Here is a 27,903-nt window from a genome sequence, read left to right as displayed (position 1 = left end):
TCAAATTTTGTGGGATATTTTTAAGATTTTGCTGCAGCTCCAGGACAATTTTGTACCTAATCCTCAATTTGGGTTCAATTCCTGCAAATTCTGCATTTTTCAAGCCCCAAATCCCCAAAATTTAACACAAAACCCCCCAAAATTCAACACAAAACTCCCCAAAATTCAACCCAAAACCCCCCAAAATTCAACCCAAAACCCCCAAAATTCACCCCAAAACTCCCCAAAATTCAACCCCAAAGTCCCCAACATTCAACCCAAAACCCCCCAAAATTCAACCCAAAATTCCCCAAAATTCAACCCAAAACTCCCCAAATTTCAACCCAAAACCCCCCAAAATTCACCCCAAAACCCCCCAAAATTCAACCCAAAACCCCCCAAAATTCACCCCAAAACCCCCCAAAATTCAACCCAAAATTCCCCAAAATTCAACCCAAAACCCCCCAAAATTCAACCCAAAACCCCCCAAAATTCACCCCAAAACCCCCCAAAATTCAACCCAAAATTCCCCAAAATTCAACCCAAAACCCCCCAAAATTCAACCCAAAACCCCCCAAAATTCACCCCAAAACCCCCCAAAATTCAACCCAAAATTCCCCAAAATTCAACAAAAAACCCCCCAAAATTGAACCCAAAACCCCCCAAATTTCGACACAAAACCCCCCAAATTTCGACACAAAACCCCCCAAAATTCAACCCAAAACTCCCCAAAATTCAACCCAAAACCCCCCAAAATTCAACCCAAAACCCCCCAAAATTCAACACAAAATCCCCCAAAATTCAACCCAAACCCCCCCAAAATTCAACCCAGAACTCCCCAAAATTCAACCCAAAACCCCCCAAAATTCAACAGAAAATTCCCCAAAATTCAACCCAAAACCCCCCAAAATTCAACAGAAAATTCCCCAAAATTCAACCCAAAACCCCCCAAATTCAACCCAAAACCCCCCAAAATTCAACCCAAAACCCCCCAAATTTCAACCCAAAAACCCCAAACGGGATTTTTGCCCAATCCCAAGGAATTTTAACCCAAATTTTCCCATTTTTAGGCCTCCTCCTCCCACGGAATTCGATTTTGACGACGAGCCCCTCCCCCCCAACCCCGCCCTCATCGACCGGCGCCGAACCCCGGGTACCAAAATCCCCAAATTTGGGGCGAATTCCGGGGATTTTGGGGTTTGGGGGGGAATTTGGGATTTTTGGGGTGGTTTGGGGGAGATTTTGGGTCATTTTGGGGAGATTTTGGGTGATTTTTGGGGGGTTTTTTTGAGAAATTTTGAGGTTTTTGGGGCGATTTTGGTCGAGTTTTGGGGGATTTTGGGGCAGTTTTTGGGGGGAATTTTGGGGTTTTTTGGGGGAATTTTGGGGTTTTTGGGGGAATTTTGGGGTTTTTTGGGGGGATTTTTGGGGGTTTTTTTTAGAGGGATTTTCAGTGGTTTTGAGGTGAATTTTGGGGTTTTTTATGGGGGGTTTTGGGTATTTTAGGGGTATTTGGGGTCTTTTGGGGGGATTTTTGGGGGATTTTTTGGGGGGATTTTTTGGGGACTTTTTAGGGGGATTTTTGGGGGATTTTTTGGGGGGATTTTTGGGGGATTTTCAGTGGTTTTGAGGTGAATTTTGGGGTTTTTTTGGGTGATTTTGGGGGTTTTTTTTGAGAAATTTTGAGGGTTTTTTGGGGCAATTTTGGTCGAGTTTTGGGGGATTTTGGGGCAATTTTTGGGGAAATTTTGGTGTTTTTTGGGGTGGTTTTTGGGTATTTTAGGGGTATTTTGGGTTTTTTTGGGGGGATTTTTGGGGTTTTTTTAGAGGGATTTTCAGTGGTTTTGAGGTGAATTTTGGGGTTTTGGGGTGGTTTTTTGGGGGTTTGGGGTGAATTTTGGGGAAATTTTCAGTGGTTTTGAGGTGAATTTTGGGGTTTTTTTGGGGTGGTTTTAGGGTATTTTAGGGGTATTTTTTGGGATTTTTTAGGGGGATTTTTGGGAGATTTTGGGGGGGTTTTTTTTGAGAAATTTTGAGGTTTTTGGGGCAATTTTGGTCGAGTTTTGAGGGATTTTTTGGGGTTTCGGGGCAATTTTTGGGGAATTTTTGGGGGAATTTTGGGGTTTTTTGGGGGGATTTTTGGGGTTTTTTTTTAGAGGGATTTTCAGTGGTTTTGAGGTGAATTTTGGGGTTTTTTGGGGGGTTTTGGGGTGGTTTTTTGGGGGGATTTTGGGGGTTTGGGGTGAATTTTGGGGGGATTTTCAGTGGTTTTGAGGTGAATTTTGGGGCTTTTTGGGGTGGTTTTAGGGTATTTTGGGTCTTTTGGGGGGAATTTTTGGGCATTTTTTTAGGGGAATTTTTGGGTTTTTTTGGGGGGGATTTTTGGGGGATTTTCAGTGGTTTTGAGGTGAATTTTGGGGGGTTTTGGGGCAATTTTTGGGGAAATTTTGGGGTTTTTGGGGTGGTTTTAGGGTATTTTAGGGGTATTTTGGGTCTTTTTTGGTGGATTTTTTTGAGGGGATTTTTGGGGGCAATTTTAGGGGAAAATTTGGGGGTTTTGGTGAATTTTGGGTGGAATTTTCAGTGGTTTTGAGGTGAATTTTGGGGTTTTTTTTGGGGTGGTTTTAGGGTATTTTAGGGGGATTTTTTGGGATTTTTTAGGGGGATTTTTGGGAGATTTTGGGGGGTTTTTTTGAGAAATTTTGAGGGTTTTGGGGCAATTTTGGTCGAGTTTTGGGGGATTTTGGGGCAATTTTGGGGGAAATTTTGGGGTTTTTGGGGTGGTTTTAGGGTATTTTAGGGGGATTTTGGGTTTTTTTGGGGGGATTTTTGGGGTTTTTTTAAGAGGGATTTTCAGGGGTTTTGAGGTGAATTTTGGGGTTTTTTGGGGTGGTTTTAGGGTATTTTAGGGGTATTTTTTGGGATTTTTTAGGGGGATTTTTGGGGAGATTTTGGGTGAATTTGGGTGATTTTTGCGGGTTTTTTTGAGAAATTTTGAGGGTTTTGGGGCAATTTTGGTCGAGTTTTGGGGGATTTTGGGGCAATTTTGGGGCAAATTTTGGGGTTTTTGGGGTGGTTTTAGGGTATTTTAGGGGGATTTTGGGTCTTTTTGGGGGGATTTTTTGGGTGAATTTTTGGGGCCATTTTGGGGTAGTTCTGAGGAGATTTTTGGGGCAATTTTGAGGCAATTTTTTTGGTGAGTTTTGGGGCAATTCTGAGCTGATTTTGGGGCGATTTTTTTGGTGATTTTTGGGGCAATTTTGGGCTGATTTTGGGCATTTTTTCAGCGATTTTTGGGATGATTTTTTGGGGTGATTTTGGGAATTTTTCACAGTGATTTTGGTGGAGATTTTGGTGCAATTTGGGGCATTTTTACAGCGATTTCTGCCTTCATTTTGGGCTGATTTTGGAGATTTTTGGGCAATTTCTGAGGCGATTTTTGGGGCAACTTTGAAGTGATTTTGGGGAGATGTTTTGGGGGGATTTTGGGTGATTCTTGTGATTTTTGGGGCCATTTTGGGGCAATTTTTTGGGGGATTTTTGGGGCAATTTTGAGATGATTTTGGGGCATTTTTCAGGCAATTTTTTGGGGGGATTTTGGGGATTCTTGTGATTTTTGGGGCCATTTTGGGGCAATTCTGAGGGGATTTTTGGGGCAATTCTGAGGGGATTTTTGGGGCGATTCTGAGGTGATTTTGGAGCACTTTTCAGGCAATTTTTGGGGGGGTTTTGGGGATTCTTATGGTGATTTTTGGGGTGATTTTGAGGCAATTTTTTGATGATTTTTGGGGCAATTCTGAGGGGATTTTGGGGGGATTTTTCATGCGATTTTTTGGGGGGATTTTGGGGATTCTTATGGTGATTTTTGGGGCGATTCTGAGGTGATTTTGGGGGAATTTTTTTTGGTGATTTTTGGGGCGATTTTAGGGATTTTTGGGGCAATTCTGAGGTGATTTTGGGGCAATTCTGGGGTGATTTTGTGGCAATTTTTTTGATGATTTTTGGGGCTATTTTGGGGGCAATTTTAGGGATTTTTGGGGCAATTTTGAGCTGATTTTGGGGCATTTTTCAGGCAATTTTTTGGGGGATTTTGGCGATTTTTGAGGCGATTTTTTGCCCGTTCCAACAGCGATTTCTGGGTGATTTCGGGGTCGATTGGAGACCTCCCAAAAGCGCCCAAATTCCTGAATTTCTCCCCAAATTCCCTCTCCAGGGCCCCCGAGCCGCGGGCAGAAGCGCGAGGCGAGGTTGGACAAGGTCCTGCAGGACATGAAACGGCACAAAAAACTCGAGGAGCAAATCCTGAGAACCGGCCGGGACCTGTTCCCCCCCGAGGGCCCCGAGAGCCCCAAACGGCCCCCGGGGCTCTTCCTCAGACACAGGAAATTCTGAACATTAAAAAAAAATCAAAAATCAGCAGCTTCTGGTCTGGTTTTGGGGCGATTTTGGGGGATTTTGGGGCGATTTTTGGGTGATTTTTTTGTGATTTTTGGGGTTTTAATTTTGATTTTTTGGGTGATTTTTGGGTGATTTTACGTTGATTTTTGGGGTTTTTATTTTGATTTTTTGGGTGATTTTTATGGTGGTTTTAGAGATTTTTATGGTGATTTTTTCATTGATTTTTGGGAATTTTTTGGAGATTTTTGGGAATTTTTTCGGTGATTTTTGGGATTTTTTTTGGTGATTTTTGGGATTTTTACATTGATTTTTGGGGGGATTTTGAGGATTTTTAGTGAAATTTTTGGGTGATTTTTTGGGAATTTTTAATGCCAATTTTTGGGCGATTTTTGGGATTTTTATGTTGATTTTTGGGGTGATTTTTGGGTGATTTTCGGCATTTTTATGGTGATTTTTTGGGGGATTTTTGGGTGATTCTATGTTGATTTTTGGGTGATTTTTGAGTGATTTTTTGGATTTTTATGTTGATTTTTTGGGTGATTTTTGGCATTTTGACGATTATTTTTGCGCCATTTTTCCATTGATTTTTGGGTGATTTTACCGATTTTTGGGCTGATTTTTGGGCTGATTTTGGGGGATTTTCACCACAATTTTTTGGCTGTTTTTGGTTACTTTTGGGTGATTTTTGGGGCTGATTTTGGGCATTTTCCCAGGACATGAAACGGCACAAGAAACTCGAGGAGCAAATCCTGAGAAGCGGCCGGGACCTGTTCCCCCCCGAGGGCCCCGAGAGCCCCAAACGGCCCCCGGGGCTCTTCCTCAGACACAGGAAATTCTGAGCATTAAAAAAAATCCAAATTCAGCAGCTTCTGGTCTGGTTTTGGGGCGATTTTGGGGGATTTTGGGCGATTTTTGGGTGATTTTTGGGTGATTTTTGGGTGATTTTTGGGGATTTTATTTTGATTTTTTGGGTGATTTTTGGGTGATTTTACGTTGATTTTTGGGGATTTTATTTTGATTTTTTGGGTGATTTTTGGGGTTTTTACAATGATTTTTAGGATGATTTTTGGGTGATTTTAGAGATTTTTATGGTGAGTTTTGGGGGATTTTTTCATTGATTTTTTGGGAATTTTTTGGAGATTTTTGGGAATTTTTTCGGTGATTTTTGGGAATTTTTTGGAGATTTTTGGGATTTTTTTTGGTGATTTTTGGGATTTTTACATTGATTTTTGGGGGATTTTGAGGATTTTTTAGTGAAATTTTTGGGTGATTTTTGGGGAATTTTTAATGCCAATTTTTGGGTGATTTTTGGGATTTTTATGTTGATTTTTGGGGTGATTTTTGGGTGATTTTCGGCATTTTTATGGTGATTTTTTGGGGAATTTTTGGGTGATTTTATGGTGATTTTTGGGTGATTTTTGAGTGATTTTTGGCATTTTTTATGTTGATTTTTTGGGTGATTTTTGGGATTTTTACGTTGATTTTTGCGCCATTTTTCCATTGATTTTTGGGTGATTTTACCGATTTTTGGGCTGATTTTTGGGCTGATTTTGGGGGATTTTCACCACAATTTTTTGGGCTGTTTTTGGTTACTTTTGGGTGATTTTTGGGGCTGATTTTGGGCATTTTCCCAGGACATGAAACGGCACAAGAAACTCGAGGAGCAAATCCTGAGAAGCGGCCGGGACCTGTTCCCCCCCGAGGGCCCCGAGAGCCCCAAACGGCCCCCGGGGCTCTTCCTCAGACACAGGAAATTCTGAACATTAAAAAATGCAGAAAATTGGCTGTGGCTGGTCTGGTTTTGGGGGATTTTGGGTGATTTTTGGGTGATTTTACGTTGATTTTTGGGGATTTTATTTTGATTTTTTGGGTGATTTTTGGGGTTTTTACAATGATTTTTAGGATGATTTTTGGGTGATTTTAGAGATATTTATGGTGATTTTTGGGGGGCTTTTGAGGATTTTTTGCAATTTTTTGGGCAATTTCGGGTGATTTTTGGGGGATTTTTAATGCCAATTTTTGGGTGATTTTTGGCATTTTTATGTCGATTTTTTGGGTGATTTTTGGGTGATTTTTGGGATTTTTATGTTGATTTTTGGGTGATTTTCGGCATTTTATGTTGATTTTTTTGGGTGACTTTTGGGATTTTTACGTTGATTTTTGAGCCATTTCTGCATTGATCTTTGGGTGATTTTTGGCATTTTTCTGTTGATTTTTGGGCAACTTTTGAGATCACTTTTTGGACCTTTCCAGCGATTTTTGGGGCGATTTTTGACCTAATATTGAACATTTCACCACCAACTTTTACAACAACATTTTAAATTTCCATCCTCATTTTTACAGCACAAATCCCAAACCCGTAAAAACCCCAAAACCCCAAGAATTCCCCCCAAAAAGTCCAAATCCTTCACTCGCTGTCGGAGCTGACGACGCCGCGGAGCCGCGACCAATCCGGGGGAGGGACGGGCGATTTCGGGGGCGATTTTGGGGCATTTTCGGGGTTTCTCCGCCGGGATCTCGCTGGGGATGGAAGTGAAGAGGTTAAAAATTGAGAATTTGGGAAAATTTGGGGTTTTTTGGGTTTTTTTTGGGGGTTTTTTTTACCGGGTAAAATGTTGGAGGCGTCGAGGGCGGCGAGTTCGGCTTTTTCCTCGCGGCGCCGGCCCAGGCGGCGGCACCGGGCCAGGGAGGGGGCGCCTGGAAAAGGCCAAAATCCACCCAAAATTGGGCCCAAATCCCCAAATTCCAGCAAGTTCCAAGAATTTCCTTAAAATTCCCCGAAATCCCCCCAAAATTCCATCCCCAAAATCTGAAAATTCCACAGAAATTCCCCTTAAAATGCCCAATTCTCCCCTCTGATTTTCCCCCTCAAAACGGCAAATTCCACCCAAAATCCCCCTCAAAATCCCACAATTCCATCAAAATCCGAAAATTCCGGAAAAATCCCAGCAAAATCCCCAAATTTCATCGAAATCCCCTCAAAATCCTGAAATTCCACTCAAAATCACCCTCAAAATCCTGAAATTCCACCCAAAATTCAACCCTAAATCCCAAAATGGACCCAAAAATCTCAAAATTCCACCAAAACTCCCTGAAATCCCAAAATTTCACCCAAAATTGCACCAAAATCTCCTCAAAAAGCAAAAATTCCACCCCAAAAATCCAAAAGTTCTCCCAAAAATCTTCTCAAAATCCCAAAATTCCATCCAAAATCCCAGAAATCTCCCCAAAATTATAAATTTCCCCCAAATTCCACTAAAATTCCAATTTTTCACAATTTTTCCTAAAATTTTCCCCAAAATCCCCCCAAAATTCCAAATTTTCCCCAATTTTCCCCATAATTTCCCCCAAAATTCCCAATTTTTCCCCAAATCCCCCAAAATTTCCCCCAAAATTTCCCCCAAATTCCAAATTTTTCCCAATTTTCCCCATAATTTCCCGCAAAATTCCCAATTTTTCCCCAAATCCCCCAAAACTTCCCCCAAAATTCCCAATTTTTCCCCAAAATTTCCCCCAAATTTCCCGTTTTTTCCCAAAATTCCCCCTAAAATTCCAAATTTTTCCCAATTTTCCCCAAAATTTCCCCCAATCCCCCAAAATTTCCCAAAATATCCCCCAAAAATCCCCCAAAAATCCCCAAATCCCCTCACGTACCATCGAGTCCCGCCCCGCGCCGGGCCCATCCCAGCCTCAAAACCCCCCTCAAAAACCCCCCCAAACCCCTTTAAATCCACCCCAAACCCCCCAAAATCCCACAAAAACAGCACAAAAATCCCCAAAAATCCCAAATTTCTCACATTTCCCCCCAAAATTCCCGGATTTCCCCCCAAAATTCCCGGATTTCCCCGCAGATCTCGCGGTTACCGCGCAGGCCCAGGTCTCGCAGGGCTCCCCTGAGCGCCTCCAGGACCTCGCGGCGGCTGCGGCACTTCCGGAAGAGGCGTTTGTAGTTGGGGCGCCCCCCGGCGGCGCGGAGGTAGCGCTTCAAGCGCGCCACTTCCGGTGGGTCCTGGGGGCGGGGCTTAGCGTCAGATGGGCGGGGTTTAACTAAACCACGCCCCCTCCGAGGGAATTGGCGGGAAACGAGGGGAAAATGAGGGAATTTTGAGCGGGAATTGAGGGGGGCAAGGGTGGGGAAGGGTTTGTGGGGAAATTGGGGGGAAATTCAGGGAGTTGGTTTGGATTTTAGCAAATTCATGCAAAATTTCACCAAAATTTAAATGAAATGATCAGGAATTCCATAAAATCACCCCCAGATGCCTCCCCTTAGAATCCCCCAAAATCCACCCCAAAAAATCTCCAAATTTTCCCCAAATCCCCATAAAAATTTTACCAAAATAGTCCAAAAAATCACCACAAAATAGTCCAAAATTTTCCCCAAATCCCCATAAAAATTCGACCAAAATCTCCCCCCAAAAAATCCCCAATTTTTCCCCAAATCCCCATAAAAATTCTACTGAAATCTCCCAAAAAATTCTCAAAATTTTCCCCAAATCCCCAGAAAAATTCGACCAAAATTTCCCCCCAAAAAAATCTCCAAATTTGTCCCAAATCCCCACAAAAATTCGACCAAAATCTCCCCCAAAAATCCCCAAATTTGTCCCAAATACCCATAAAAATTTTACCAAAATAGTCCAAAAAATCCCCACAAAATAGTCCAAAATTTTCCCCAAATCCCCACAAAACTTCCAACAAAATCTCCCCAAAATTCCCCAAATTTGTCCCAAATCCCCACAAAAATTCCAACAAAATCTCCCAAAAAAGTCCTCAAATTTTCCCCAAATCCTCACAAAAATTCGACCAAAATTTCCCCCCCAAAAAAATCCCCAATTTTTTCCCAAATCCCCACAAAAATTCCAACAAAATCTCCCAAAAAAATCCCCAAATTTGTCCCAAATCCCCATAAAAATTCAACCAAAATCTCCCAAAAAAATCCCCAAATTTTCCCCAAAAAAATCCCCACAAAATTCCAACAAAATCTCCCCCGCAAAAGTCCCAAATTTTTCCCAAAATCTCCCCAAACACCCAAAAAATTTCCCAAAAAATTACACCAAAAAAACCCAAAGTTCCCACAAAAAATCCCCAAAATTTTCCCCAAAATTCCAAATTTTTCTCCAATTTTCCTCCCAAATTCCCAAAATTCCCCAATTTTCCAAGATTCCCCCCAAAAATCCAAAAATTTCCAAAAAATTCCCAAATTTTCCCCCAATTCTTCCAATTTTTCCCCCAATTTTTCCCCCAAAAATTTTTAAAAATTCCAAATTTTCCCCCAATTTTCCCCCAAAATTTCCAAATTTCCTCCCAATTTTTCCAATTTTTCTCCCGAATTTTTCCCCCAAAAATTTCCAAATTTTCCCCCAATTTTTCTCCCCAATTTTTCAAAAAAAATTTACAAAATTCCAAGTTTTCCCCAATTTTCCCCCAATTTTCCCCAAAAAATTTTTAAAAATTCCAAATTTTCCCCCAATTTTCCCCCCAAAATTTCCAATTTTCCCCCAATTTTTCTCCCCAATTTTTCCCCAAAAAAATTTTTAAAAAATCCAAATTTTCCCCCAAAAATTCCAAATTTTTCCCCAATTTTCCCCCAACATTTCCAAATTTTCCCCCCATTTTTTCCATTTTTTTCCCCAATTTTTCCCCAAAAAATTAAAAAAAAATTCCCAAATTTTCCCCCAATTTTCCCCCCAAAATTTCCAAATTTTCCCCCAATTTTTCCCCCAATTTTCCCCAAAAAAATTTTTAAAAATTCCAAATTTTCCCACCAAAAAAACCCCAAAATCCCCCAAATTTTCACCTTCCCGCGCCTCCACCACTCCTCCTCTTCCTCCTCCTTGTCCTTCCTCCTCCTCCTCTTCCTCTTCTCCTCCTCTTCCTCCTTTTTTTCCCCTTTTTTCCTTTTTTCCGCCCATTTTGCCAACGGCAAATCCTCGGAATCCGAGCCGGAGGAATTTTCCGGAATTTTCGGGGATTTTTTGGGCATTTTCGAGGCTTTTTTGGGATTTTCTTCCTCCTCCTCTTCATCCTCCTCTTCCTCGCTCTCAAATTTGGATTTTTTGGCCGCGTTTTTTTGCCGATTTTTGGGGTTTTTTCCCCATTTTTCCTGGTTTTTTCCCATTTTTTCTTTCATTTTTTCCATCTGAATCTTCCTCTTCTTCCTCATCTTCCTCCTCCTCTTCATCCTCCTCTTCCTCACTCTCAAATTTGGATTTTTTGGCCCCTTTTTTTATAATTTTTTGGGGTTTTTTCCCATTTTTCCCCAGTTTTTTCCCATTTTTCCCATCCGAATCTTCCTCTTCTTCCTCCTCTTCCTCCTCCTCTTCATCCTCCTCTTCCTCGCTCTCGACTTTGGATTTTTTGGCCGCGTTTTTTGCCGATTTTTGGGGTTTTTTCCCCATTTTTCCTGGTTTTTTCCCATTTTTTCTTTCATTTTTTCCATCTGAATCTTCCTCTTCTTCCTCATCTTCCTCCTCATCTTCATCCTCCTCTTCCTCACTCTCAATTTTGGATTTTTTGGCCCCTTTTTTTATAATTTTTGGGGGTTTTTTCCCATTTTTTCCCAGTTTTTTCCCATTTTTCCCATCCGAATCTTCCTCCTCTTCCTCCTCATCTTCATCCTCCTCTTCCTCACTCTCCATTTTCCCCTTTTTGGCCTCGTTTTTTGCCGTTTTCTGCGTTTTTTTCACAATTTTCCCCGATTTTTTCCCATTTTTTCCAGATTTTCTCTCATCTTCCTCCTCTGAATCTTCCTCTTCATCTTCCTCTTCCTCCTCATCTTCATCCTCCTCTTCCTCCTCTTCCTCACTCTCCATTTTCCCCTTTTTGGCCTTATTTTTTGCAGTTTTTGGGGTTTTTTTCCCATTTTTTCCCTTTTTTCCTCTATTTTTCCCACCTGGATCTTCCTCTTCCTCATCTTCCTCCTCATCTTCATCCTCCTCTTCCTCACTCTCCATTTTCCCCTTTTTGGCCCCATTTTTTCCCACTTTTTGGGTTTTTTTTACAATTTTTCCCAATTTTCCCCCATTTTTTCCCGTTTTTCTCCCATTTTCCCAGTCTGAATCTTCCTCTTCCTCCTCCTCTTCCTCCTCATCTTCATCCTCCTCTTCCTCACTCTCCATTTTCCTTTTTTTGGCCCCGTTTTTTGTCATTTTTTTGGATTTTTTCCCAATTTTTCCTCTTTTTTTCCCTGTTTTTCTCCCATTTTTCCAATCTGAATCTTCCTCCTCTTCCTCCTCCTCCTCCTCATCTTCATCTTCCTCTTCCTCACTCTCCATTTTCCCCTTTTTGGCCTCGTTTTTTGCCGTTTTTTGCTGTTTTTTCACATTTTTTCCTGTTTTTTTCCTATTTTTCCCACCTGGATCTTCCTCCTCATCTTCCTCTTCCTCCTCATCTTCCTCCTCCTCCTCTTCCTCACTCTCAATTTTCCTCCTTTTCCCCCAATTTTTCCCCTCCTTTTCCCCCTCTTTTTTCCCGGGTTTTCCTAATTTTCCCCCAATTTTTCCCTTTTTCACCCCAATTTTCCTCCCCTCCTCTTCCTCATCTTCCTCCTCATCTTCCTCTTCCTCGCTCTCAATTTTCCTCCTCTTTGTCCCAATTTTTTCCTCTTTTCTCCCAATTTTCCCCAGTTTTTCCTCATTTCTCCCAGATTTTCTCCCAATTTTTCCCTTTTTCGCCCCATTTTTCTTCCTCTTCTCTTCTGCCTCCTCATCTTCCTCTTCCTCCTCATCTTCCTCCTCCTCCTCATCTTCCTCCTCCTCCTCTTCCTCACTCTCAATTTTCTTTCTTTTTGTCCCAATTTTCCCCATTTTTTCCTCATTTTTCCCAGGTTTTTTTGAGTTTTCCTCGTTTTTTCCCCTTTTCACCCCAATTTTCTTCCTCTCCTCTTCTTCCTCTTCTTCCTCCTCCTCCTCTTCCTCCTCCTCTTCCTCACTTTCAATTTTCTTTCTTTTTCTCCCAAAATTCCCCATTTTTCCCTCATTTTCCCCTGATTTTTCCCCAGTTTTTCCTTTTTTCACCCCAATTTTCTTCCCCTCCTCTTCCTCCTCCTCCTCCTCATCTTCATCCTCATCTTCCTCTTCCTCACTCTCAATTTTCCTCCTTTTTTCTCTTTTTTCCCCCATTTTGTCCTCCCTTTTTCCCGAATTTTTCAATTTTTCCTCATTTTTTCCTTTTTTCACCCCAATTTTCTTCCTCTCCTCTTCCTCACCTTCATCCTCTTCCTCACTCTCAATTTTCCTCCTTTTTGCGTCATTTTTACCCAATTTTTCCTCATTTTCCCCCTTTTTTGCCCCATTTTTCTTCCTCTCCTCTTCCTCATCCTCACTCTCAATTTTCCCCTTTTTTGCCCCATTTTTCCCTGATTTTTCCTCATTTTCGCCCTTTTTCTCCCCAGTTTCCCCTTCCTCTGCCTCACTCTCAATTTTCCTCATTTCCTCCAAATTTTCCCCATTTTCCCCCCCACTTTTCTCCTCCTCTTCCTCCTCACTCCCAATTTCCCCCTTTTCCCCTAAATTTTCCCCAATTTTTTCCAATTTTTCCCCATTTTCCTTCCTCTCCTCTTCCTCCATTTTCCTCATTTTCACCCCATTTTCCTCCATTTTTTCACCATTTTCCCCCTTTTTCACCCCAATTTCCCCCTCCTCTTCCTCCTCACTCCCATTTTTCCCGCCTTTTCCGCCATTTTCCCGCCCTTCCATCTCTCCGCCGGGGGGCGCCACGCACAAGGCGTGGTCCCCGCTGGCCACGCCCCCTTCCACCTCCGCGCATGCGCTGTCGGCCTCGCCCCAAGCCGGCGTCCTGCGGAGGGGAAAAAGGGCGTGGTCAAGCAGGGCGTGGTCGCCTTGGGGGCGTGGCCAGCTCAGGGCGTGGCCCCGGGGGGTTCCCGCTGCCTCCCCACCCCCTCCCGGTACCGTTCGCAGCCGCTCGGCGCCGCCGCCGCCGCCATTTTTGAGCCCTCAGGGCGGCAGCCAATGAGGATTGAGATAAAAGACAGCGGGGCGGGGATTAAAGCGCGGGACCAATTAGAAGGAGGCGCTATAAACCCGGAAGTCAAATCAACTAAATGAGGCGAGGGAAAGGCCGGATGTAAATGAGCGATGGGGGTTGGAGCCAATCGGAAGCGGAGCTGTGTAGCGCTGGCCAATAGGAGTGGGAAAAAGGAGGAACAACGTGGGGTACTGAGCGGCGGCTCCTTGAGCCAATCAGAAGGCAGCTTGGAGACACAGCAGCCAATAAGAAGCGGGTAGAGGTGGGACAAAGTCGTTGAGCCAATAGCGGTAAAGCCGCTGCGGGAACAAGCTGAGAAGTGATTGACAGGAGCGCGGTTTAATGAGATTTTAGCGTTTTAAACGCCCAACCAATCAGCAACACGCGCAGGCGGGACTTAACCCACCCACCCAATCACGCTCGGAGAAGAACCCGGAAGCGGCAGGCGGGATTTCCGTCTTCTCAACCAATCAGAGAGCGGCGCGGGAAGCTGGCAACCAATGAGGAGCGAGGGAAAGGGCGGGGCTTGTCCGCCATGAACGGAGCGAGCGAGGGCGATGTCGGCGGCTACAAACGGCGCTGCCGGGCCCTGAAACGGCGCCTGAAGCTGCTGCTCTACGTGAGGGGCGGGACCCGACGTGAAGGGCGTGGCCTAAAAAGGGCGGGATGGGAAAGGGGCGGGGCTTAAGCGTGAGGGGAGCCCGGGGGTCCGGGGGGGGTGAGGGGAGAATGGGGAAATTTCAGGGAAAAATTAAAAGTTTGAGGGGGAAAATTGAAAACTTGGGCGTGAAATTGAAAATATGGGGGAAAATATAGGGGAAATTTGGGTTATTGGGGGATTTGGGGGGAAAATTGGGGTTTTTGAGGGAGAAAAGGGAATTTTGGGGGGGGGGGGAATGGGAATTTTTAAGTAGAAAATTTGAATTTTTGAGGGAAAGTGAATTTTGGGGGGGAAGTGTTCGATTTAGGGGAAAAAGCTGAATTTTTTTGGCGGGGGAAGCCAAATTTCAGGGGAAAAAAAGAATTTGGGGGGTTAAAACCCCAAATTTTAGACCGGAGAGAAGGTGGAATTTAACGATTAAAAACCCCGAATTTTATGGGGAAAAAAGCCAAATTTGGGGGGTAAAAGCTGAATTTTATGGGGAAAATAGGCCAAAATTTTGGGAGGAAAAAGTTCCAAATGTTAGGGACAAAAAGCCGAAATTTTAGGGGGAAGAAGTTCGATTTTGTGAGGAAAAGAAGAGAAGTTTTAGGGGGAAGAAGCTGAATTTTAGAGGGGAAAAAAATTTCAAATTTTGGGGGGAAAAGGTGAATTTTGGGGTAAAACCCCAGGATTTTGGGGTTGGGGTTTTGAGGGTTGGTCTCCCATTCCCCTCTGTGGGTGGGCGTGGTTGAAGTGGCCCCGGGCGTGGTTGAAGTGGCCCCGCCCACCCCTTTGGCTCCGCCCCCCAGGAGCAGGAATGTTTCCAGGAAGAGCTGAGGAGGGCCCAGCGCAAACTGCTGAAAGTCTCACGGGATAAAAGGTACCAAAATCCACCAAATTCACCCCAAAAATCCCATTTGCATTTTTTATTCTAAAATTTTATTTTTATTTTTGGCTTTTTTTCCCCAAATTCCCTTTTTTTTGTTTTCTGTTTTTATTTTTGGGTTTACTTTTTTTCCTCCCAAAACCTCCCAATTTTTAGTTGATATTTTTATTTCAGTCCCAAAATTCTTATTTTTTAAATTTTACTTTTAATTTTAAATTCTTTTCCTCACCTTTTCTTTTATAAAAAAAATTTACATTTTCTCTTCCCCCGAAATTCCCCATTTTTAATTTTTATTTTCATTTTCTTTTTTTTCTTTTGATTTATTTTTTAATTTGTATACCAAATTCCCCCATTTTTTATTTTTGTTTTTGTGTTTAGTTTTAGTTTTAGTTTTCCCTCAAATTTCCCAATTTTTTATTTTTATTGTTATTTTCATTATCATTTTGAAATTTTTTTATTTTTCCTTCCAAATTCCCATCTTTTTTAATTTTTATTCTTATTTTCTTTTTCATTTACATTTTCTTTTTTATTTTTATTTTCCCTTCAAATTTCCCACCTGCTTACTTTTTGCTTTTATTTCATTTTCATTTTTATTTTTTATTCCTTTCTTCAAATTTCCCAATTTTTTCTTTTTATTTTCTTTTTATTTTAAAGATTTTCCTTTTATTTTTTATTTAAATTTCTCAATTTTTTCTTTTTATTTTCATATATTTTTTAAAGATTTTCCTTTTATTTTTTATTTAAATTTTCCAATTTTCTCTTTTTATTTTCATTTTTTTTGAAAGGTTTTCCTTTTATTTTTTATTTAAATTTCCCAATTTTTTCTTTTTATTTTCATTTTTTTTGAAAGATTTTCCTTTTATTTTTAATTTAAATTTCCCAATTTTTTCTCATTTCCCCCCAGTTTCCTCCTGGACCGGCTCCTCCAGTACGAAAACGTCGACGATGATTCCTCAGGTACCTTGGTGGGCGGGGTCAAAGGTCAATCCTGGGCGTGGCCCCGCCCCCTTCCCCACCCCTCTGATTGGCTCCTCCCCCTTGCCCAGACTCGGAGGCGACGGCGTCGTCCGACAACAGCGACGGGGACGGCGCCAAGGGGGCGGAGCCAACGCCCGCCAAGAGGTCAGGAAGGGGTTAAAGATGGCCAAGATGGCTGCCGGGAGGTGGGCGTGGCTTTAAGATGGCGGCCGATGTGGGCGTGGCTTCAAAATGGCCGCCAAAGGGTTGGGTGGGGTTTCAAAATGGCGGATCTGGAAGTGGGTGTGGGTTCAAGATGGCTGCCGGGAGTGGGCGTGGCTTCAATGTAGTCACTTTTTTTCGGGGAAGTGGGGAATCCAAGATGGCCACCACTGGAAGTGGGCGTGGCCACAGCCATAACTGGGTGGAGCAGTTGTATGTGTAGGATTCAAGATGGCTGCCATCATGGAGGTCAAAATCCAAGATGGCCGCCATCATGGGGATCAGAATCCAAGATGGCTGCCATCATGGGGATCAGAATCCAAGATGGCCGCCATCATGGAGGTCAAAATCCAAGATGGCTGCCATCGTAGGAGTCAAAATCCAAGATGGCCGCCATCATGGGGATCAGAATCCAAGATGGCCTCCCCAAAGGGGTCAAAATCCAAGATGGCCACCCCAAAGTGGGCGTGGCTAATGCTTTCCCTCCCCCCACAGGCGCCGCTCGCCCTCCCCTCCCCCGTCGACCTTCGGCCCCTCCCCCTACATGGTGAGTGCCCCTGCCCCACCCCAAACCCCTCCCCCTTTTTAAAGCCCGCTCCTTTTTGCGAAGTGGGCGTGGCTTAACTTTTGCTCCTCCCCCCAAGATGGCGTCGCCGCCCTACAGCCCCTTCCCGGCGCAGTTCCCGCCCCTCCCCCCGCAGGGCGGGGCCAGGCCACGCCCCTCCCCCGCCCGGCGCAGCAAAGGGACCCGGAAAGGGCAGGTAAAGGGGGCGGGGCCAAAAGGGGCAGGGGTCATAGCAGGAATAGCAAAGGGGGCGGGGCTAGCGGTGGGAGGAATCATTGGGGGAATTGCAAAGGGGGCGGGGCTAAGGGGGGAGGAGTCATTGTGGGAATAGCAAGGGGGGCGGGGCTAAAAGAGGCAGGGCTAAAAGGGGAGGAGTCTTTTGGGTATTTGCAAAGGGGGCGGGGCTAAAGGTGGGAGGAATCATTGTGGGAATAGCAAAGGGGGTGGGGCTAAAAGGGGCAGGGCTAAAGGGGGAGGGGTCATTGGGGGATAGCAAAGGGGGCGGAGCTAAAGAGGGAGAAGTAATTGGGGAATGGCAAAGGGGTGGAGCTAAGGGGGGAGGAATCTTTGGGGGAATTGCAAAGGGGGCGGGGCTAAAGGTGGGAGGGGTCATTGGGAAATAGCAAAGGGGGCGGGGATAAAGGTGGGAGGGGTCATTGTGGGTATAACAGAGGGGGCGGGGCTAAATGTGGGAGGGGTCCATTGGGGAATTGCAAAGGGGGTGGGGCTAAATGTGGGAGGGGTCATTGGGGAATTGCAAAGGGGGTGGGGCTTAAGGGGAGGGTCCACTTAAAAGGAGGAGGCAATAAACAGTGAGGGGCCAATAGAAGGGATGTGGTCTGAAGGGAGGTCAATAAGGGAATAGGAGCCAAAGAAGGACAGTGGAGGGGGTCACTGAAGGGGGAGGGGTCACTGAAAGGGGAGGGGTCATCCAGGGTTCATTTGGGGGCGTGGCCACTGGGGGTCACGCAGGGGTCACGCAGGGGTCATGGGGTCAGTGGTCACTCATTGGTCACTCCTCACTGACCCCTCCCCCCTCTCTCTCTGTCCCCTCCCCCCCAGGCTCCCCCTGCCCCTCCCCCTCTCCCCTTTGGCACGGGCGGGGCGGGGGCGGGGCTGTCCGGGGGGCGTGGCCCCGGCTCGCCCCTCCCCCCGCCGGCGCTGGCCCCGCCCCCGGCCCCGCCCCCCGTGCCGGCCACGCTCCCACGGCGGCTCCTGAGCGACCCCGGGGAGGGCGAGGGGGAGGGGAGCGATGACCCCTTGGACGGGGACGACGAGCTGGTCATCGACCTGCCCGAGTGACCACTGACCACTGAGTGACCACTGAGTGACCACTGACCCCTCTGAGTGACCATTGACCCCTCTGAGTGACCATCAACCTCCCTGAGCTGGTCATCGACCTGCCCGAGTGACCACTGAGTGACCACTGAGTGACCAGTGAGTGACCATCGACCTCCCTGAGTGACCATCGACCTGCCCGAGTGACCACCGAGTGACCACTGAGTGACCACTGACCCCTCTGAGTGACCATTGACCTCCCTGAGCTGGTCATCGACCTCCCTGAGCTGGTCATCGACCTGCCCGAGTGACCACGGAGTGACCACGGAGTGACCATGGAGTGACCACTGAGTGACCACTGAGTGACCATCGACCTGCCTGAGTGACCAGAGTGACCACTGAGTGACCACTGAGTGATCATGGAGTGACCATCGACCTGCCCGAGTGACCACGGAGTGACCACCGAGTGACCATCGACCTCCCTGAGCTGGTCATCGACCTGCCCGAGTGACCACTGAGTGACCACTGAGTGACCACTGACCATGGAGTGACCACTGACCATGGAGTGACCATCAACTGACCTGAGCTGGTCATCAACCTCCTGAAGTGACCAAATGACCACTGAGCGACCACTGAGTGACCACTGGTCATCGACATCATGGAGTGACCATGGAGTGACCACTGAGTGACCACTGACCATGGAGTGACCATCGAGTGACCACTGAGTGACCACTGAGTGACCATTGGCCATTGAGTGACCACCGAGTGACCATTGGTCATCGGTACCATGGAGTGACCATGGAGTGACCATTGACCACTGAGTGACCATTGGTCATCGATACCATGTAGTGACCATGGAGTGACCATGGGGTGACCATTGACCACGGAGTGACCATTGAGTGACCATTGGTCATCGACATCATGGAGTGACCACCAAGTGTCCACTGACCATGGAGTGACCATTGGCCATTGGCCATTGAGTGACCACCGAGTGACCACTGAGTGACCACCGAGTGACCATTGACCATGGAGTGACCATTGAGTGACCATTGGTCATCGATACCATGGAGTGACCACTGAGTGACCACCGAGTGACCATGGAGTGACCATTGAGTGACCATTGAGTGACCATTGGTCATCGACACCATGGAGTGAGCATGGAGTGACCATGGAGTGACCATTGACCACCGAGTGACCACCGAGTGACCACTGACCACTGAGTGACCATTGGTCATCAACATCATGGAGTGACCATGGAGTGACCATTGGCCATTGAGTGACCACCGAGTGACCATTGAGTGACCATTGGTCATCGACACCATGGAGTGACCATGGAGTGACCATGGAGTGACCATTGACCACCGAGTGACCACCGAGTGACCACTGACCACTGAGTGACCATTGGTCATCAACATCATGGAGTGACCATGGAGTGACCATTGGCCATTGAGTGACCACCGAGTGACCATTGAGTGACCACTGAGTGACCACTGACCAATGAGTGACCACCGAGTGACCACTGAGTGACCACAGCCGGAGGCAGCAACACCGAAAGATTTTGGGGAGGAAATTTGGCAATTTTGGGAGGAAAAACCCAAAAAAAACCAACAAAAAAATTGAGGAAAAAAATCCAAAATTTGGAAAAATTCAGGAGGGAAAAATTCCAAAATTTTAAAAAAAGAAGAGAAAAAAAAAAGAAAGTTTTGGAAAAAAATTTGAATTTTTGGGGAGGAAAAAATGGGATTTTAGAAGGAAAAAATGGAATTTTTTTGGAGGGGGAAATGGAATTTTGGGAGGGAAAAAAAGGAAATTTGGGAAAAAATCCAAAATTTTTTGGGAAAAAAAAATTAAAAATTTTCGGGAAAAAAATTTAAAATTTTTGGAGAAAAAACCCCAAATTTCTGGGAAAAAAATCAAAATTTTTGGAGGAAAAAAAATCCAATTTTTTTTTTTCTTTTTGAAAAATGGAATTTTGGGAGGAAAAGAAATGGAATTTTGGGGAAAAATGGAAATTTGGGGAAAATCCCGATTTTCTTTTTTGAAAAAATGGAATTTGGGGGGGGGGGAATCAGATTGTAAAGGAAAGAATGGATTTTAGGCAGGAAATAAAAAAGATTTGTGGAAAATTTAAAGATTTTGTGGAAATTGTTGTGATTTTGGGGAATAAAAATGGTTTGGGAGTTAAAAAATGTGAATTTTGGGAAAAATTTTCAATTTTGGGGTAAAAATTTTGATTTTTTTTGAGAAAAGTTTTGAATTTGGGGTAAAAATTCCCAAATTGAAGGCAAAAAAATTAATTTTAGAAGAAAAAAATTAATTTTGGGCCAAATTTCTCAATTTTGTGTAAAAATACTCAAAAAATTCAAATTTTGGGCCAAAATTCACAATTTTGAGGCTAAACATCTCAATTTGGGGTCAGAACTTCCAAAATTGGCACAAAAAAAATTCAATTCTGGGTAAAAAATTAAATTTTGCATCAAAAGTGTCAATTCTGGGCAAAAAATGAAAATTTGGGTCAAAATGTCCAAATTTTGGCAAAAATTTTCAATTTTTGGTCCAAAAGTCTCAATTTTATAAAAAATTTTTGTATTTTTGTGCTAAAATTCCAAACTTTGGGAGAAAAATCTGAATTTTAGGTCTAAAATGTCAATTATAGGTGAAAAATTCTCAAATTGGAAACAAAAAATGTGAATTTTGGGTAAAAAATTTCCACTTTTTGGTTAAAATCCCCAAAGTTTGGGGGTAAAAAAAAAATCTCAATTTTAGGTCCATAATGTCAATTTTGAGTTGAAAAATTAAAATTTTGGGGGAAAAATTCTGAATTTTGGGTCCAAAAAATCCCAGTTTTGAGTCAAAATTCCCAAATTTGGGAAGGCAAAAAATTTCTGGTCCAAAATGTGAATTTTAGGTGAAAAATTCTGAATTTTGGTCCAAATCTCCCAATTTGACGCCAAAAATTTGAATTTTGGGCCCCAAAAATTCCCAATTTTGGACCAAATCCCACCTGGCGTGGCCGTGATGTCATCACCGCTTAGCCCCGCCCCTCCCTCCCCATCCAATCCCAGCCCTCCCCTATTAAAAGTGGGCGGAGCCTTTGTGTTTTTTCACCCGATTTTTTATTGGTCGGGCCCCGGCCCGGCCCCTCCCCCTCCCCCCGTTTGGGGCGGGGCTTGAAAGGGGGAAATGGGCGGAGCTTGAGGGGTGGGGGAGGGGGTTTTTTGTGGTGGGGGCGGGGTTTGGTTTGGCCCCTCCCCCCCTCACCAGCCCTGGCTGCCCCCGGGGGGTCCCATCCAGGGGTGGGGAGGGGCGGGGCGGGCTTGGCTGGGGGCGGGGCAACCGGAACCTGTGGGGGAGGGGAAAAAAGAGAAACAAAAAAAAGGGGAGGGGTCAAGGGATGCCCTCCCTTCTTCTTAGCCCCTCCCCATCCCTCTTACCCCTCCCCTTCTCTTTAGCCCCTCCTCCTTTCTTAAATTCCTCCCCCACCCTTTCAGCCCCTCCTCCCTTTAGCCCTCCTTTCTTTGCTCCTCCCCCTCTTTAAAGCCCCTCCCCCTCCCTTTAGACCCCTCCCATTTGCTCCTCCCATTCTTTAGCCCCCCCTTCTCTTTAGCCCCTCCCCTTCTCTTCTAGCCCCTCCCCTTCTCTTTCAGCCCCACCCCTTTCTTTAGCCCCACCCATTTCTTTTAGCCCCACCCCTTTCTTTTAGCCCATCCCCTTCTCTTTATTCCCACCCCTTTCTTTTAGCCCCTCCCCTTCTCTTTAGTCCCACCCCTTTCTTTTAGTCCCTCCCCTTCTCTTTAGTCCACCCCCTTTCTTTTAGCCCCTCCCCTTCTCTTCTAGCCCCTCCCCTTCTCTCTAGCCCACCCCTTTCTTTAGTCCCTCCCTCTTCTCTTTAGCCCCACCCCTTCTCTCTTAGCCCCTCCCCTTTCTTTTAGCCCCTCCCCCTCTTTTTTGCCTCCCCCACCCCCCATAAATTCCCAGGGCCCCTCCCCCACCATGACCCCAAACACTCAGGCCCCTCCCCCACTGACCACGCCCACTGACCACACCCATTTAAGCCCCTCCCACACACACCCCCATGCACTTTAGCGACCCCCAATGGCCACAAACGCTTTGTGTCCCCACTGACCACACCCAGTGACCCCTGACCCCTCCCTGAGTGACCACTGACCTCTGACCCCTCCATGAGTGACCACTGACCACACCCACTGACCACTGACCACACCACTGACCACTGACCACACCCACTGCCCCCTGACCCTCCCTGAGTGACCACTGACCACACCCACTGACCCCTGACCCCTCCTGAGTGACCACTGACCACACACCCACTGACCACTGACCACACCACTGACCCCTGACCCCTCCCTGAGTGACCACTGACCACACCCACTGACCATTGACCCCTCTATGAGTGACCACCGACCCTCCTCCCTCTGACCACACCCACTTAAGCCACGCCCCCTTGAGGGTCTCTTTACCGCCCCCCAGTGGCCACAAACCCCCACCTTCCCCTCCCACACTGACCACACCCACTGACCACACCCACTGACCAACCCCTCCATGAGTGACCACTGACCACACCCACTGACCTCTGACCCCTCCCTGAGTGACCACTGACCACTGACCCCTTCCTGACTGACCACTGACCCTTCCCCGAGTGACCACTGGCCCCTCTGAGTGACCACTGACCACACCCAGTGACCACTGACCCTTCCCCGAGTGACCACTGACCCCTTCCATGAGTGACCACTGACCCCTCCTCCCACTGACCACCGCCCAGTGACCAAACCCTCCCTGAGTGACAACTGACCACACCCAGTGACCACACCCCTTAAGCCACGCCCACTGAGGGTCTCTTTACCTCCCCCAGTGGCCACAAACCCCCATTTTCCCCTCCACACTGACCACACCCACTGACCATTGACCCTTCCATGAGTGACCACTGACCACACCCACTTAAGCCACGCCCCCTTGAGGGTCTCTTTACCGCCCCCCAATGGCCGCAAACCCTTTCCACCCCTTCATGAGTGACCACTGACCCCTCCTCCCACTGACCACGCCCACTGACCCCTGACTCCCCTGCCCCTGCCCCACCTCTGGGCGTGCCTGCGCTCGGGGGGCGGGGCCGTGCACGCGCAGGTGGTCGCTGACGTAGGCGGCCAAACCCCTCCATGAGTGACCACTGACCCCTGACCCCTCCTCCCACTGACCACACCCAGTGACCAAAACCCCTCCGTGAGTGACCACTGACCCCTCCTCCCACTGACCACACCCAGTGACCACTGACCCCTCGCTGAGTGACCACTGGCCCCTCTATGAGTGACCACTGACCACACCCCACTGACCACTGACCCCTTCCATGAGTGACCACTGACCCCTCCTTCCACTGACCACACCCACTGACCACTGACCACACCCACTGACCACTGACCCCTCCATGAGTGACCACTGACCACACCCACTGACCACTGACCCCTCCATGAGTGACCACTGACCACACCCACTGACCACTGACCCCCTCCTGAGTGACCACTGACCATTGTCCTCTCCATGAGTGACCACTGATCCCTCCTCCCACTGACCCCTTCCATGAGTGACCACTGACCCTTCCTAGAGTGACCACTGACCATTGACCTCTCCATGAGTGACCACTGACCCTCCTCCCACTGACCACACCCACTGACCCCTGACCCCTCCCCGCTGACCCCTCCCCCTGCCCCACCTCTGGGCGTGGCCTGCGCGCGGGGGGCGGGGCCGTGCACGCGCAGGTGGTCGCTGACGTAGGTGGCCAAACCCCTCCATGAGTGACCACTGACCACACCCACTGACCACGCCCACTGACCACGCCCACTGACCACGCCCACTGACCCCTGACCCCTCCCCGAGTGGCCACTGACCCCTCCTCCCACTGACCACACCCACTGAACAAACCCTTCTGTGACTGACCACTGACCCCTTCCTCAATGACCACTGACCATTGACCTCTCCATGAGTGACCACTGACCCCTCCCTGAGTGACCACTGACCACACCCACTGACCACTGGCCACACCCACTGACCACTGACCCCTCCCTGAGTGACCACTGACCACACCCACTGACCACTGGCCACACCCACTGACCACTGACCCCTCCATGAGTGACCACTGACCACTGACCCCTTCCTGAGTGACCACTGACCAAACCCACCGACCCCTCCTCCACTGACCACACCCACTTAAGCCACGCCCCCTTGAGGGTCTCTTTACCACCCCCCAATGGCCGCAAACCCTTTCCACCCCTTCATGAGTGACCACTGACCACTGACCCCTCCTCCAACAGACCACGCCCACTGACCCCTGACTCCCCTGCCCCCTGCCCCACCTCTGGGCGTGGCCTGCGCGCGGGGGGCGGGGCCGTGCATGCGCAGGTGGTCGCTGACGTAGGCGGCCAAACCCCTCCATGAGTGACCAATGACCCCTGACCCCTCCTCCCACTGACCACACCCACTGACCCCTGACCCCTCCATGAGTGACCACTGACCCCTGACCCCTCTATGAATGACCACTGACCCCTCCTCCCACTGACCACACCCAGTGACCACTGACCCCTCCCTGAGTGACCACTGACCACTGACCCTTCCATGAGTGACCACTGACCCCTGACCCCTCCATGAGTGACCACTGACCCCTGACCCCACCTCCACTGACCACACCCACTGACCAAACCCCTCCATGAGTGACCACTGACCCCTCCCACAGTGACCACTGACCACTGACCCCTTCCTGAGTGACCACTGACCACACCCAGTGACCTCTGACCACACCCACTGACCCCTGACCCCTCCATGAGTGACCACTGACCCCTGACCCCACCTCCACTGACCACACCCAGTGACCACTGACCCCTCCTCCCACTGACCACACCCAGTGACCAAACCCCTCCATGAGTGACCACTGACCCCTCCCAGAGTGACCACTGACCACTGACCCCTCCCTGAGTGACCACTGACCCCTCTATGAGTGACCACTGACCCCTCCTCCCACTGACCCCTCCCCCGCTGCCCCCTGCCCCCTGCCCCACCTCTGGGCGTGGCCTGGGCGCGGGGGGCGGGGCCGTGCACGCGCAGGTGGTCGCTGACGTAGGCGGCGCTCAGCAGCTTCCCGCAGACGTGGCACGGCACCTTGTCCTCGTGGCGCACGGCGTGAGCGCGCAGCCGGTCCCGCGTGGCGAACGCCGCCTCGCACGTCTGCGGGGACCAGGGGGTCACTCCAGGGGTCAAGGGGTCAGTCAGGGGGTCAAGGGGTCAGTCAGGGGTCATTGGAGTGGTCAAGGGGTCACTCAGGGTCATTTGAGTGGTCAAGGGGTCAGTCAGGTGGTCAAGGGGTCAGTCAGGGGTCAAGGGGTCAGGCGAGGGGTCAAGGGGTCAGTCAGGTGGTCAAGGGGTCAGTCAGGGGTCATTGGGTGGTCAAGGGGTCAGTCAGGGGTGGTTTGGGTGGTCAAAAAGTCATTCTGGGGTGTTTGGGGTCATTGGAGTGGTCAATGGGTCACTCAGGTGTCATTTGAGTGGTCAAGGAGTCACTCAGGCAGTCAAGGGGTCACTCAGGGGTTGTTCAAGTGGTCAAGGGGTCACTCAGGTGGTCAAGGGGTCACTCAGGGGTTGTTCAAGTGGTCAAGGGGTCACTCAGGGGTCATTAGAGTGGTCAAGGGGTCACTCAGGTGGACAAGGGATCAGTCAGGAGTGGTTTGAGTGGTCAAGGAGTCACTCAGGGGTGGTTTGAGTGGTCAAAGGGTCATTCAGGTGGTCAAGGGGTCACTCAGGGGTCATTCAAGTGGTTGAGGGGTCAGTCAGGGGGTCAAAGGGTCACTCAGGTGGTCAAGGGGTCACTCAGGGGTGGTTTGGGTGGTCAAAGGGGTCAGGAGTCATTTGGATGGTCAAGGGGTCAGTCAGGGTTGTTTGAGTGGTCAAGGGGTCATTCAGATGGTTGAGGGGTCAGTCAGGGGTGGTTTGGGTGGTCAAAGGCTCACTCAGGTGGTCAAGGGGTCAGTCAGGGGTCATTGGGTGGTCAAGGGGTCACTCAGGGGTCATTTGAGGGGTCAAGGGGTCAGTCAGGGGTCATTGGGTGGTCAAGGGGTCACTCGGGTGGACAAGGGGTCAGTCAGGGGTGGTTTGGGCGGTCAAAGGGGTCAGGGCTCATCTGAGTGGTCAAGGGGTCATTCCAGTGGTCAAGGCATCAGTCAGGGGTTGTTTGAGTGGTCAAAGGGGTCAGTCAGGTGGTCAAGGGGTCACTCAGGTGGTCAAGGGGTCACTCAGGGGTGGTTTGGGTGGTCAAGGGGTCACTCAGGGGTCATTTGAGTGGTTGACGGGTCACTCAGGTGGTCAAGGGGTCACTCGGGGGTCATTGGAGTGGTCAAGGGGTCAGTCAGGGGTGGTTTGGGTGGTCAAGGGGTCAGTCAGGGGTGGTTTGAGTGGTCAAGGGGTCATTGGAGTGGTCAAGGGTCACTCAGGGGTCATTTGAGTCGTTGAGGGGTCAGTCAGGGGGTCAAAGGGTCACTCAGGTGGTCAAGGGGTCACTCAGGGGTGGTTTGAGTGGTTGAGGGGTCACTCAGACGGTCAGACGGTCAAGGGGTCAGTCAGGGGTCATTGGAGTGGTCGAGGGTCACTCGGGGGTGGTTTGGGGGTAAAAACGTCACTCGGGTGTCATTCAAGTGGTCAAGGGGTCACTCAGGGGTCATTGGAGTGGTCGAGAGGTCAGCCAGGTGGTCAAGGGGTCAGTCAGGGGTCATTGGAGTGCTCAAGGGGTCAGTCAGAGGTCATCTGAGTGGTCAAGGGGTCACTCAGGTGGTCAAGGGGTCAGTCAGGGGTTGTTCAAGTGGTCAAGGGGTCACTCAGGTGGTCAAGGGGTCAGTCAGGGGTTGTTCGAGTGGTCAAGGGGTCACTCAGGTGGTCAAGGGATCAGTCAGGGGTCAAGGGGTCATTCAGATGGTCAAGGGGTCAGTCAGGGGTGGTTTGGGCGGTCAAAGGGGTCAGGGGTCATCTGAGTGGTCAAGGGGTCAGTCGGGGTTGTTTGAGTGGTCAAGGGGTCATTGGAGTGGTCAAGGGGTCACTCAGGGGTGGTTTGGGGGGTCAAAACGTCACTCAGGGGTCGTTCGAGTGGTCAAGGGGTCAGGGGTCATTGGAGTGGTCAAGGGGTCACTCAGGTGGTCAAGGGGTCAGTGAGAGGTGGTTTGGGTGGTCAAAGGGTCATTCTGGGGTGTTTGGGGTCATTCGAGTGGTCAAGGGGTCACTCAGGGGTGGTTTGAGTGGTCAAGGGGTCACTCAGGTGGTCAAGGGGTCACTCAGGGGTGGTTTGGGCGGTCAAAGGGTCATTCTGGGGTGTTTGGGGTCAGTCGAGTGGTCAAGGGGTCAGTCAGGGGTCATTGGAGTGGTCAAGGGGTCACTCAGGGTTGTTTGGGTCACTCAGGTTGTCGAGGGGTCAGTTGGTGGGTGTGGTCAATGGGTGTGGTCAGCAGTCAGTGGGTGTGGTCAGTTGGTGGGTGTGGTCAATGGTGTGGTCAGCAGTCAGTGGGTGTGGTCAGTGGGCATGGTCAGCCGTCAGTGGGTGTGGTCAGACAATGGGTGTGGTCAGTCAGTGGGCGTGGTCAGTGGGCGTGGCCTCACCTGGCACTTGAATGGCCGCTCGGTGGAGTGAACCTGCCGGACGTGGCTGTTGAGGTGGTCCGGCCTGCGGAGTGACCAGAGGTGACCATGAGTGACCAATGGTGACCAGCAGTGACCAATGGTGGCCATCGGTGACCACCAGTGACCACCAGTGACCAATGGTGACTGTCAGTGACCAATGGTGACCAGCAGTGACCAATGGTGATCATCAGTGACCAGTGGTGACCATCATTGACCATCATTGACCAATGGTGACCACCAGTGACCAATGGTGACCAATGGTGACCACCGGTGACCAATGGTGGCCATCGGTGACCACCAGTGACCACCAGTGACCAATGGTGACTGTCCGTG

General features: G+C 48.3%; 4 protein-coding genes and 1 long non-coding RNA gene across 10 annotated transcripts in view; 2 read left to right on the top strand and 3 right to left on the bottom strand.

Moving 5' to 3' along the window:
* The window catches only part of PAGR1 (PAXIP1 associated glutamate rich protein 1), an 11,455-nt gene extending 6,216 nt beyond the window's left edge, over window positions 1-5,239 (top strand). Inside the window, exons 4-5 of the mRNA XM_071419429.1 lie at window positions 1,050-1,132; window positions 4,193-5,239. Of these exons, the coding sequence (XP_071275530.1) occupies window positions 1,050-1,132; window positions 4,193-4,371 (262 nt within the window). The 3' untranslated portion in view covers window positions 4,372-5,239. The remainder of the gene's footprint in view (window positions 1-1,049; window positions 1,133-4,192) is intronic.
* Window positions 5,240-10,272: 5,033 nt separating this feature from the next.
* LOC139586177 (glutamic acid-rich protein-like) lies at window positions 10,273-13,407 on the bottom strand. 3 transcript variants are annotated; one of them, XM_071419396.1, is made up of 3 exons: window positions 13,284-13,407; window positions 11,267-13,170; window positions 10,273-10,828 (listed from the first exon to the last, which is right to left on the bottom strand). In XM_071419396.1, the coding sequence occupies exons 1-3, from the start codon at window positions 13,316-13,318 to the stop codon at window positions 10,416-10,418; spliced, it is 2,352 nt and encodes a 783-aa protein (XP_071275497.1). In that variant the 5' UTR covers window positions 13,319-13,407; the 3' UTR covers window positions 10,273-10,415. The 3 variants fall into 3 exon arrangements, with proteins under 3 accessions (XP_071275497.1, XP_071275496.1, XP_071275495.1); XM_071419395.1 differs by having other exon boundaries at window positions 10,273-12,265; window positions 12,581-13,170; XM_071419394.1 differs by having other exon boundaries at window positions 10,273-13,170.
* Window positions 13,408-13,823: 416 nt separating this feature from the next.
* On the top strand, window positions 13,824-18,344 carry INO80E (INO80 complex subunit E). Of its 4 annotated transcripts, none has more exons than XM_071419427.1 (8): window positions 13,824-13,978; window positions 14,812-14,882; window positions 15,793-15,845; window positions 15,935-16,010; window positions 16,563-16,614; window positions 16,712-16,828; window positions 17,695-17,922; window positions 18,285-18,344. In XM_071419427.1, the coding sequence occupies exons 1-8, from the start codon at window positions 13,895-13,897 to the stop codon at window positions 18,294-18,296; spliced, it is 693 nt and encodes a 230-aa protein (XP_071275528.1). In that variant the 5' UTR covers window positions 13,824-13,894; the 3' UTR covers window positions 18,297-18,344. The 4 variants fall into 4 exon arrangements, with proteins under 4 accessions (XP_071275528.1, XP_071275526.1, XP_071275527.1 ...); XM_071419425.1 differs by lacking the exon at window positions 18,285-18,344 and adding an exon at window positions 18,033-18,147; XM_071419426.1 differs by lacking the exon at window positions 18,285-18,344 and adding an exon at window positions 18,086-18,104.
* On the bottom strand, window positions 18,046-18,661 carry LOC139586191 (uncharacterized). The gene is made up of 3 exons (XR_011677500.1): window positions 18,541-18,661; window positions 18,210-18,491; window positions 18,046-18,167 (listed from the first exon to the last, which is right to left on the bottom strand). It is a non-coding gene; the product is annotated as an uncharacterized lncRNA (long non-coding RNA).
* Window positions 18,662-21,003: 2,342 nt separating this feature from the next.
* On the bottom strand, window positions 21,004-27,690 carry LOC139586189 (myc-associated zinc finger protein-like). Its single transcript, XM_071419430.1, has 3 exons — window positions 27,550-27,690; window positions 24,972-25,137; window positions 21,004-21,253 (listed from the first exon to the last, which is right to left on the bottom strand). The coding sequence occupies exons 1-3, from the start codon at window positions 27,676-27,678 to the stop codon at window positions 21,168-21,170; spliced, it is 381 nt and encodes a 126-aa protein (XP_071275531.1). The 5' UTR covers window positions 27,679-27,690; the 3' UTR covers window positions 21,004-21,167.
* Between the last annotated feature and the right edge of the window lie 213 nt (window positions 27,691-27,903).

The sequence above is a fragment of the Agelaius tricolor genome, unplaced genomic scaffold (assembly GCF_023055355.1).
Source record: "Agelaius tricolor isolate 1412-34295 unplaced genomic scaffold, bAgeTri1.0.p SCAF_107, whole genome shotgun sequence".
Lineage (NCBI taxonomy): Eukaryota > Metazoa > Chordata > Aves > Passeriformes > Icteridae > Agelaius > Agelaius tricolor.
This window is presented reverse-complemented; position numbering and strand designations above follow the sequence as displayed.